Genomic DNA, 12,797 nt, shown 5'->3' with positions numbered 1-12,797 from the left:
CAGCTTTGTGTTATTCATATAAGTTTACTGTGCGACACATAAGGTGTTATGTCATCGTTGTCCTATATAGCTATATCTCCTAATTGGATAAGAAAGATAGCGAATAATTCAGTCAATATATTATGTCCATCGCAAATTTATTAATTCATTGATTGTATATAATAGAAATCTATGATCCGAGTTCAGAATTATAGTATGTCTTTTAGGTAGTTCTTTTTTCAGAAACGGGGTGAATTTTCCTGGCTATTTAAAAATCATTGGAGAATAAAATAAGAAAACACTTTACTTTGATAACTTGACTAACAATAAATATCTAAATATTATCAGCGGCTTGATATTCTTAAAATAACTTCAGTAAGTGTTGTCAAGAGACCGCAGAGAATGGTTGTAGCAACGGTTTACTTCCGGTCTCTCGTTTTTTCTTAGCTTTCCTATTGACTGTCAACAAACAGGTAAAACTTCGCCAAAACCTTGTTCAATGCTCCATCAATCTTCACATATGAAATTATACCATTCTCAGTTATTTTAAAGAACTTCACAGAGAAGGCATATCCAGCATACCTCTCTTTCAAACTCTTAACAGGTGCCCGTATAAACGTATTTACATTATTGGTATTTGGCTGACTTTTGTCTCCGAATGAACTTTAATAGATCTTCTCAAAATAACCTTCTGATGTCAAACAACAATCACTTTAAAATTGTGATGTTAAACGTTTTGAATTGTATCGTCAAAGTTTACAGGAACCGGTGTACATGATGGCGGACAAATTTTCCTAAAAGTGTAAATACGTCTATTCAAATGACTTGAAAAGTTCACTACTTTGTTCCCATCATAGCCTTTGAAACCCCTTGAGAACAGTTACTTGAAGAATCTTTAAGAAATTAATTCCAGAATTGTTATATTAACGGAATCTTTTGTATAATATTGTTTCTTTTGTTGGGAAATTTAAACATAAAACATATGGCCGACTTGTTTGGTTGCCTACTATGTTCAGTACCCCCTTTACCACTCTCTAATAATAATAGTAATAATTCACCAAGCAAATTTGAGATGTCTAACACCTGTCTGCCCTTTTATCCTAGCCTGCAGAAGTACATTCATGCCAACCCTACCAATGAAGACATTAGAATATCGATTACTATTTGAATTTGTTGCCATAAAACTGAAATCAGTATCCAGTCAAAATGGCATCTATTAAAAGGAATCCGGGTCCGTCCGCCCTGATTCTGGTTCGCCCTAGTTTCTGTTCGCCCTAATACCTGTTTGCCCTGAGTCCGTTCGCCCTGATTTTATTTTTAAGTATAGTGTTGCGTTGTGTGTATATAATTGAATGTGTTGAAGTCGGTCTACAATTTCGCCGAATATTTACGATGACGATGTATCATGTTAAATTGTCTAAAGCTAGCTGCTTTACATGCTATACTAGGTTATAAGTTTCAGTACATTTCAGGACTATAAGTTTTTGAGGACTAAGTTTGTATCTGTATGTAATTACGTTACTAGGAAATATAAGTTTCTGTAAATTTCAGCACCACATTGTATTTTTAAATGTAAAACAACTGAAGACTAAATTATTTGTATGTAATTGAATATGTTGAAGTTTACATTCACCGAATATTTATTTATGATGTGTTCTGTGGTACTGCTATATATTAGGAAATAAGTTTCTCGGAATTTCAGCACTACATTGTATTTTTAAATGTGAAACTACTGAAGACTAAGTTGTTGTCTTGCTTCTACGAGGATAGGTTTCTGACTTATACCTGACATATTTAAACAACTAAAGACTAACATGACTAAGTTATTTATATATTTAACTTTATTGATACATTTTAACAATTTAAAAATATTCAGTAACAGTTATAACAAGATCAATTCCGAACTGTACGTCGCACACATTTATTTCCTAAACAAATATTTAAAAGCACTAAATAGAATTACTATTAGTGAAACAAATACCAAAAACACAGTCACACTAGCTGCTGTACATTGATCACTTGTCATCAGTGTTTTTACCCATCCTTTTTTTTATTTATTTTTTTATTTCAAACTGAATTTTACCCATCCAAGCTGACTATTTTATTTGAGAAAAATGTTATTCTCATTATTAATCCATCAAAGACAATTTATATAACAATCAGTGATATCAAAGGTTTCAAATGACACCTACTCAGCAATCAAATTCCATCAACAGTAATATAAAAAGTAATTATAAAATAAAGTATAACAATGCAGCCAAGACTTTTTTATTTAATTAATATAAATTTGGCAAATATTCTGTATTTAACTTTTAATAGATATACATAAATTTTAATAAATTTTAATATATATATATTTCGTTCATTGATGTAACATACACATATCATAAATGAATATAGGGCGAACGAACCCAGGGCGAACGGACTATCAGGGCGAACAAACTCAGTGCGAACGAACCTAGGGCGAACATGTAATCAGGGCGAACGATCCCGATACCGGTTTGGTTTGAATCCGGGTCAGTCCGCCCTGATTCTGGTTCGCCCTAGTTTCTGTTCGCCCTAATACCTGTTTGCCCTGAGTCCGTTCGCCCTGATTTTATTTTTAAGTATAGTGTTGCGTTGTGTGTATATAATTGAATGTGTTGAAGTCGGTCTACAATTTCGCCGAATATTTACGATGACGATGTATCATGTTAAATTGTCTAAAGCTAGCTGCTTTACATGCTATACTAGGTTATAAGTTTCAGTACATTTCAGGACTATTATATATATAGTTTTTGAGGACTAAGTTTGTATCTGTATGTAATTACGTTACTAGGAAATATAAGTTTCTGTAAATTTCAGCACCACATTGTATTTTTAAATGTAAAACAACTGAAGACTAAATTATTTGTATGTTATTGAATATGTTGAAGTTTACATTCACCGAATATTTATTTATGATGTGTTCTGTGGTACTGCTATTAGGAAATAAGTTTCTCGGAATTTCAGCACTACATTGTATTTTTAAATGTGAAACAACTGAAGACTAAGTTGTTGTCTTGCTTCTACGAGGATAGGTTTCTGACTTATACCTGACATAAAACAACTAAAGACTAACATGACTAAGTTATTTATATATTTAACTTTATTGATACATTTTAACAATTTAAAAATATTCAGTAACAGTTATAACAAGATCAATTCCGAACTGTACGTCGCACACATTTATTTCCTAAACAAATATTTAAAAGCACTAAATAGAATTATTATTAGTGAAACAAATACCAAAAACACAGTCACACTAGCTGCTGTACATTGATCACTTGTCATCAGTGTTTTTACCCATCCTTTTTTTTATTTATTTTTTTATTTCAAACTGAATTTTACCCATCCAAGCTGACTATTTTATTTGAGAAAAATGTTATTCTCATTATTAATCCATCAAAGACAATTTATATAACAATCAGTGATATCAAAGGTTTCAAATGACACCTACTCAGCAATCAAATTCCATCAACAGTAATATAAAAAGTAATAATAAAATAAAGTATAACAATGCAGCCAAGACTTTTATTTAATTAATATAAATTTGGCAAATATTCTGTATTTAACTTTTAATAGATATACATAAATTTTAATATATATATATTTTGTTCATTGATGTAACATACACATATCATAAAAATATAAAATTAGACTATCAATTATAGAAAGTATTAATAATCAATAGATGATTGAGCAAAACATCATATAAACCATGGGTGCTGATATAACTACCTCAGGTGCGGAATTAAACAGGTCCCGATTTTACTACAAATTGTACATGTAGGTGCAGAAATTGACTAAACTTGTTGCTGATACATGTATGACCAGGTGATGATTTAACCACATGCTAAACATGCAAAAAAGACTAGAATTAAAAAAAATCTCCTTAGTGAAACCATGAAAACATGTACTATTATTCAGCTGCAACCTGCTAAATTTGTTTTTTATTTCACTGGCAAGTCATAAGATAAAAAAGATTTCTATATCTACATGTATTATAAACTGCCTTTTAATTTTACAATTCGCTTTTGTTTAGCTGCAGAATCGTAGTCCTTCTGTGATATTTTTTACAATTAGCAGTTCACAAATGTAAAAAATGTAAGGATCACAAGACCTACATGTACATGTATAGCTATCTTTTATTGTGCTTTTGAGTTGCTATTATTTAAGTCATTGATAGACATCCAACATTTTATTTCATTCTACTAGATACAATTTACATTTTTGTTGTGTAATTTGAATAAAAGAAGAAATACATAATTGATGTACATGTAATCAAATGTTTGTATTTTCAGATTTAACCATGGCAACAGAAATCGATATGATTACTAAAAAGCCTAGGACAGCAAGAGATCCTTACACAACACTAACAGATACACAGATCGGTAATCTAAAAAAGGTATAACCATTATATTTAATATGATATATATACATGTATGTTACAATAGTTATCAAAGGCACCAGGATTATAAATGACTACCAAAAAAAATTTAAACATTTACTCTCAAATTTATGGATTAACAAATTTTTGTAATTCCCAATCAAAAGATTTGTAAAGTATTTTAAAAATAGAGACAACTGATGCAAAAGGGACATTCAACTAAAAATAGAAATAAACTGACAATGCCTTGGCAAAAACAAAAAAAAAAACACCCAAAAGATATAGATAAACATGACGGCAACAATAATTATTTGAGAGAATTATGATAAGGATATTTTGACGAATGACGGAAAATTTTTAACCAATTTGACGCTAACGGTAGCCGAAATGACTGTTTGACGCATTACTACCCTCTTAATTCTTTTACTATTGCTGATATATTTTTGTATGAATCAAAATTGACCAGATTAGTTTTAAAGTAATATTTTTTTTTTTTGTAGGATCCATCAGCATTTTTCATGACCAGTAAACCTGAGAAGGCATATCCAGATAAAGGATGGACTTTGGACCGGTATGCCACATGTACCAATGAACATTTGTTTAGAGGTCACCTGTCACAACCTCATTGCTGGATTGACACACAGTGGCAAAGAGATCCAGCTAAAGACCACAATAATAGTATATTAGGGGCATCACAAAGATGGGGACCTGATAAAGTTGGTTAGTGATCAATCTATAAAAGCAGTACTTTTGCTGGCGGTCACCATTTTGCATTATGCCAAAAAAAATATGCTTTATTAATGGCGATTAAAGATTTTGATTGGCAAAATAAAAACAACATTTAACATTGTCCATCTTTTTAATTTTGTTAGGTTGATGAGACAATATTCAGATTTCACCTTGAACTCGTATCGATTTTGTCAGATCATAATCAAATGGAAAGAAAGAAATTAACCCTGGGGTAACAGTGTATAGATCGAAGTATCAAGAATGATACTATACAAAGTTTGTGAACCCCTTTGTAAAACACTATTGATAAAATGTTTTGTGGGAATAAAGAAAATTCATAGAATCCTAAAAGATAAAATGACTACCCATGCAGCAAATCAGACTGTTCACATCAATGCAATACATATCCAGACCAAATATAAAATCATTCTTTGATAAAGAATTAAAATCAAAAGTTTTTGAAGAACACATTTACAGACAGACAGATAAAAGACATTGCTATTTGTGACTATCCTGTGTTTTGTTTCAAAAAGTAAATTAGTGTCGTTCATTTGTTTTTCAGGAGTGAGGACAGTTCAACATTTTAACAGACCAGAAGATCCTAATAGATTTGTCAATACAGAGTTATACAGACGACAGAATACCAACAGACCAGGAACAGTTCACATGAAACATGGTCGACCAGGGGAGGGGTACTATTTAATGAGGAATCCAAGTAATTATTGTTATCCTGAAGTCATGTGAAAGGGCAAACATTTTTTTTGGGGTCATGAATAACAGTTTTCGTTATTATTATTTGGTCCAGATTGTACCTCTATTCAGGCTTAGAAAATCTTTTAAAATAATTAAGTAAAAGAAAAATAAGATAATAAATAATTCTCAACTACATATTCAAATTTTGTAACTTTTTTTACCCTAAACATACATTTATTTTTACTGTATGTGTTTTTCATTTTGTATCATTCATTCTTTTACGTTTAAAAATGACAATTTATAAAATTTAAGTTGATTAAAAAGGCAGGTACATTTTACCTTCTACCTTTACATGTACTAAAATTCAAGATTACTGTTGATGTCATTTGGATAGATTTTTTACCTCCATCACAACCCTCTTATATATTGTTCGATTCTAATTGATGATGCAGCTGACCTGCTGTTATAAAGAATAGAACAAAGTGGTGAAAATTATCTAAGATTGCTCAAATAAAGCACTTTTTACACCCGGTAGTGTCCTTTACCATAAATAATAACCTATTCATTTAAAACTGAAAATGAGACAGGTTGGGGGAGGTAGTTTAAGTTTGCAGAGAATAAGTTGGGAAAAGTTAACTGAATATGTATAGCTCATTAAGATGTTTTGGGTTTATTTGTTGGCTGCGGTTCACACTAACGTGGAAATATTCATTTATTTATTTGTGAAACATTTTGATGAAAGATATCTTTATACACAGTTTATAGATGGTTGCATAAATGAAAATTTAAACAGGTATGATTAGAAACAATATTTAAGCTAAAATTTTAATATCTCAATATATTTGAATGCATGATTACATTTACATAAAATCACAATATGAAGGTGCATGATATGGTCACTGCTTTTTCAGACAGATGCTTTTTAAAATCACTGAAGTATTATGCTATTGCATAATATTAAGTAATATATTTCAAACTGATTAATTTCATATATTTAATAGTTATATCTGCTCAATCTTTATAGGAAAGATCTTTCAGAGAAGGTATTTTAAATCACAATAAAAATGCTTCAAAGCTTTTATTTACAGTTATGCATTTGTTAGTTTTGATATCGAATGAAGAAATAATGCTTTTAAGTTTACACTTCATAAAACCACTGTGCCAACATTTATATCAGTACTTAGATAAAGATTTATGAAATCACTACACAAATTAATGATTATATTCATTCTGCATGTTTTATATTATTTAAATTCATTATGATTTGAATATTTGAATTTAATGACTTTTGTTTGAACAGCTGAAAACTGTAAACTTCTGACATACAGATTTCACTTATAAAATACAGGATTTACCACCATTCTTGGTTAAATTTACCAAAAGACTGTCATTGGGAGTTGCTGCGGCATGCCTCTTTTTTTCTTACATCCCCATTATTATTCATGTCTATAAAGTTCACTTCATCTTTGAATTTACTACCTTGAAAAATACACAATTTGAATTAATTCAATGAATAAACCATAATTAAGAGTCTGGATTGGGTGGGACAACCTCATATCTGTAACTATATTAATAACTCTTGATGAAATTTAGACTGAGCAAGTGTAAGAAAAATGTTAATAAACACATGAATGACTTATACAGTACCTATATAGTTGCAACCATAGAATTCTTACATATTTGAATCGTAATTACCATCGCATCACAAATACCATGATTCATAAATTCCATTGGATCACAAACATCATTTAATCACAAATAACATTGAATCACAAATGACATTGAATCACAAATTCCATTTGATCACAAATTCCATTGAATCTCATATTCCATTGAATCACAAATTCCATTGGATCACAAATACCATTGAATCACTAATATCATTGAATCACAAATACCATAGGATCACAAATGCCATTGAATCACAAATTCCATTGGATCACAAATACCTTTGATTATTATTTACAGATTCCCAGACATGGTTTGGTTCCACAGTTCCACTAAACAGAACGGGTATATTACAAGACATTAGACCTAAAACAATTGGTGAATATGAGGCAATAAGGAATCAACATAAATCTGAAGTGTTAGAAAGGAAAGGAAAATATCCAGCGTATTCAGAATATACTGATAGTATTGGCTTGAAAACTAAATTAGTGCCAATAATGACAACGTAAGTATAAAAGTCACAGATTGAGGATGAATTTCATTTTATTTTAAAATGTACAAAATATGTCAATATAAGAAAATAATATGTTATAACATATCATTATAGAAAACAATCTTTTTTTGAATTAGTTCATTTATTATAACCAAAAATGTATCAGAAATGTCTAATGGTCAAATGGTAACTTTATTTTTATGAATGGTCAAAATTGGTTAGTTATAGTTATACATTAATGAGGTTATTTGAAATAAGCTGCAGCATAAAAATTCCATTGAAATTTTGTTATCTGCATCCAGTATTAACCTTTTAACCTTCAAAGTAGGAAATTTCTCTCTGAGGAAAATTTTAAAGCAGGATATATGACATAGAATATATTTCTGGTAGTTCAATCTTTGTTTTTGCAGATAAATTATTTTAAATGTTAACAATAATTAGCCAGTATTTAATATTAACAAGAATATTAAGGAAAAATACTAATTTAAATTAGATAACGATGAAGGAGAGAGATCTTTTCTTGAATGTTTGATATTGACCTCCTTTTTAGAAGAGTCCCTCAGAGAAGATACTGAATGAAAAACATGTTTTTGATTGGTGTAGATGTGTAAAATGATCAGAACAACATGATTTTATAGATACATGTATATACAAGTTTTATCTTATGGAACTTGAAGTTATCTCCCTTTAATAATTTAACATCAGCTCATCTTGAGTCAAACATCGGTTAAGTAGACATTTTTTCAATTTCCTCTTAGTTTGAAGATGATGAGAGTTGACTGTATTGAAAATTTATAACAATGTAATATACAAAACATTTCATATAACGAAATACTAAATAAAATTGTTTTTTTTTTTCAAATTTAAAGTGCATCTTTTTACAGATCATTTATGTTTTAAGTGTGACAAATGTCTTTCAAGTATTTTTTAAAAGTTTATCCTGTTAATGCAGAAAACAGAAGGATATTGTTTGATCTCAAAGAGTACATTAATATGCACTCAAAGCTATTAAAACAAGGGAGATACTATATACAAAATGTACAAAGTTACATTCTACTTTTCAATATATACATATATACTAAGGAATTTTTTAAATGCAAAAAACTTACATAGGTGACTGTTTTTTATAAAATTTGTATCAGTACATGTATCTCCTACTAGATTTAATTATATTTTTATAATCATGTCATATAGGGATGCTTTTACACCAGAATTGTTTGTCAGGTAAAGTCAGCACAATAGCAAGCTTTGTGTGTATTTTATTTTGAGCAATGCAATATATGATTACCTTAGAAATGAATTTTGAAAATTACAGCTAGAATATTATTGAATTTAAAAATTTGAAAATTTCGATTCTTTCCAATGATTTATAACATACCATATCTTTTCTTATATTCTTTGTTGATACTTTTAGAAATTATTAAGTTGACACCTCCCACCAGGAAAGTTGACCTTAAATGGATTTGATTATTCTTTTAAAGCCCCTTTTTTTCAGATCATAAACCACTTCATGTGTTCATGTTTTTATTCTTTCTTTGATGAAGAAGTTAGGTAAATGTGAGGTAATGTTACTTGTTAACAAGTTGTTTTACCTCACAAATATAGATTTAAAGATCTACCACATGTTTGATTAGCCACTGGTAATGGCACAAAGTTCACTTTTATTGCTTAAATTGCACTTTGTTTTGAATATACGCATTTATTTCCACAAAACTGCTTGTTTTTTTCATATTTGCATATGTATATATACACCTGAAAATTGATAAAAACACTTGTACTTTGTCTTCAACGCTTCCTCCTAAAAATTTGCATATTGTTCTATTTGTTACAACTTTAACAAATTTCAAAAATGAGGTATTTTTTCTGTAATTTTATAGCTAATGTAAAAATCAGAAGATGTGGTATGATTGCCAATAAGACAACTCTCCACAAGCGACCAAATGACAGAAATTAACAATTATAGGTCACTGTACATCCTTCTATATGTTGTGATTTATTGTGAAATGAGTATTTAAACACCATGTGATCGTTTTTTCTGTCAATCAAAAATATAATTGAATCTTATGAAGCATCTTTGAAACTTTATTATTGCCAAATATAATGGAGATCTAAATTCTTGTTGCCACTGAAGCAGTAAACCAAATTATCATTTGCAGTAAATAAATTTGTGATTTAAACTACACAACAATTTCAATTTTATGATTTTGTAAAAGCATACCTTTTCACATTGCATTAATTATCAAATTTAAAAGGAGTACATAGTCATAAATATTATTTATAAAAATATTTAAATGTTGTAGCTAGATTTCAAGGTGTTTTGCATTGTAGAAATATGAAAATTGATTATACTGAACATGTATTGAGGCATTCAGTCCTTTTTTATGCCTCCAACATTGAAGAGGGGGCATTAAGGTTTAACCTTTATCTGAATGTCTGTTCGGACGTCCCAAACTGGTTTCATTTCTCTTACATTTATGATAGTTTTCCTGTGTTGATTTTTTTTAAATTTAAGAAAAGATAAATCCCTGATTCAAAACTTAGGTAATCACATGAACTCCAAAAGGAGAAAATCTGGGAGTGACAGGGCGAGCCTCCTGCTATGAATGGCTCACCTGTCATATAAATCCATTGTATAAAGTCAAAATGTCATAATAGAGAATAGGACACAATCTGTAAAACAACAAATAAAATCCTTGTCAAGGTGAAATATAGATTTACTCATCAAAATCTTCTTTTCAAATAAAAAGCAAAAAAAACTTAATATCTGCATATTTATTAAATAACATGTACAGTTTTACCTGCCTAATCTGACACCTGAGTATTCCAACATCCTGCTTTAACCGACACATTTTCATGGTCCCAAAATATGCCTATCCTTGCAGAAAAAAATGAGTATTCGGACACCCTGCTTAATCCAGCATTATTTCTGGTCCCCCAGTGTTTCTATTTAGATAAACACATGTATCAGCTAGCGGGTCAGGTTATTTATTTAGTTGATTTACAGTACCAAATAATTAGCAATAATTAGCCAGTTGTAGACCTAAAAAAGCATTACATATTTGCCACTGGACAGTAAACTATCAATAATTAGCCAGTTGTAGACCTAAAAAAGCATTACATATTTGCCACTGGACAGTAAACTATCAATGATTAGCCAGTTGTAGACCAAAAAACAACAACAAATACCTGCCACTGGACATTAAACAATCAATGATTATTCTGTTTAATTGAACTGAAAGTAGAATGAAACAACTCTCCACAACTTCAATTTTTTTTATTTAAAACAATTTCATATTATTTCAGACGACAACGAAGGAAGATGTATCTAGAAGGAGAAGTCTAAATAACGGAAGTTAGATGATTATATTCACTGTTAATTGTTTTAGTGCACGAGTCAGTCTTGAGACAAGATTAATATGTATGAGAATTCTCAAAATACTGATGATACATGTTAAGCATTATGTATGTTGAGTATATGTTAAAATGTTATAAACTTGGGAATGAGAGAATGACAATTAGGAATAATTTACAGTTAACCCTACTTATAATGAAATCCTGCTGGACAGAAAAATAAGTTTGAATCAGACTGGTGATTAATTTATAGAGGTAAAATTAATACAGGTATAATCATTGTTTCATTATCTTGATGTCTCAGTTTAATTTAAACAGGTTTTCATATTGACAGGTTTTACTGTAATTTAGTGTCCATTAATTATTAAAAGTAGAAATTTGATATTAACAAATATATTTCACTATGTTGAAAAGTCTTTGATGTGCTTATGAATGTTTAATTTTTAGCTGATAATTTTTCTCTGTTAATAGACAGATGCATTAGTTTTTCATTGTTAGTGACTGTTAGTGATAAAATCAGACCGATGACCTTGCGACCTGACGTCTTATTTTAAAGGACCTTTGAAAATATTCAAAACCTAGAATCAGATCTGTTTATTACTGTAAAGTTTGCTGAAAATTGACATTGTGACCAAATATGGGTTACTTTTCATATTGTTGCACAACTTAAAATTAACTTAGATATATATAATGGCCAGTTGACTGTGATATTTAAAAGTCAAATGTGAAAACAAAGATTTTATTTTACAGTAAAATTGTGCTGTTTTAGGTTTATGTAAAATATTTATTACCTTTTAAAGAAATAAATCCCTGTGATGTAGCTTATATAATTGTCAAATTATCCGTCCATGAATGCTTGTTGGACAAATGTGTATTATGTTGCTATGTAATAAAATGGAATAGCATCCCATTAGAAAATGAATAGCAACATGTGATTTGTTATTGTCTGTTAGCCAAATAAAAACTTATATTTTACTTTTTGTGTTTGTTTTGCCAAATGTTATGTTTCTATTTTGTTTCAAAACCTTTTGACATTCAACATTTCAAATTGTCAATTTGTGATCTAAGTGATTGGCTCTCTGAAATGAAGGTCCCTTGCATGTCTTTTCTCCTAATTGTAGAATTATACCCTTGAAAACACTGAACTCCGATCTAATGATTTACTCCGGAGAACTACACGAAAAATAAAGAGCCAGTGATATCCATTAATCTTTTGTCAAGCCTGCGACTTTTGTTGCAGAAAGCTCAACATAGGGATAGTGATATGGTGGCAGCGTTAGCTAACTGCTTACAAGCTTTATATTTTAGAAGGTGGAAGACCTGGATGCTTTATACTTTGTGTATTAATGCCTCATGGTGCGAAGTTTCCGTCAGTCACATGTCCAATGTCCTTGACTCATTTTCATGGTTCAGTGACTACTAAAAAGTTAAGATTTTTTGTAATGTTAATTCTCTTTTATTATAAGTACTATGCTA

General features: G+C 29.8%; 1 protein-coding gene across 2 annotated transcripts; it reads left to right on the top strand.

The window, feature by feature from the left end:
- The first annotated feature begins 366 nt into the window (after positions 1–366).
- LOC139502118 (uncharacterized) lies at positions 367–12,296 on the top strand. Of its 2 annotated transcripts, XM_071291483.1 has the most exons (7): positions 367–452; positions 4,302–4,405; positions 4,888–5,107; positions 5,679–5,831; positions 7,778–7,982; positions 9,165–9,194; positions 11,274–12,296. In XM_071291483.1, the coding sequence occupies exons 2-7, from the start codon at positions 4,310–4,312 to the stop codon at positions 11,311–11,313; spliced, it is 744 nt and encodes a 247-aa protein (XP_071147584.1). In that variant the 5' UTR covers positions 367–452; positions 4,302–4,309; the 3' UTR covers positions 11,314–12,296. The 2 variants fall into 2 exon arrangements, with proteins under 2 accessions (XP_071147584.1, XP_071147586.1); XM_071291485.1 differs by lacking the exon at positions 9,165–9,194.
- The last annotated feature ends 501 nt before the right edge of the window (positions 12,297–12,797 follow it).

Source organism: Mytilus edulis, chromosome 13 (genome assembly GCF_963676685.1).
Source record: "Mytilus edulis chromosome 13, xbMytEdul2.2, whole genome shotgun sequence".
Taxonomy (NCBI): domain Eukaryota; kingdom Metazoa; phylum Mollusca; class Bivalvia; order Mytilida; family Mytilidae; genus Mytilus; species Mytilus edulis.
The sequence above is the reverse complement of the archived record's forward strand: the minus strand, read 5'-3'. Positions and strand labels throughout refer to the sequence as shown.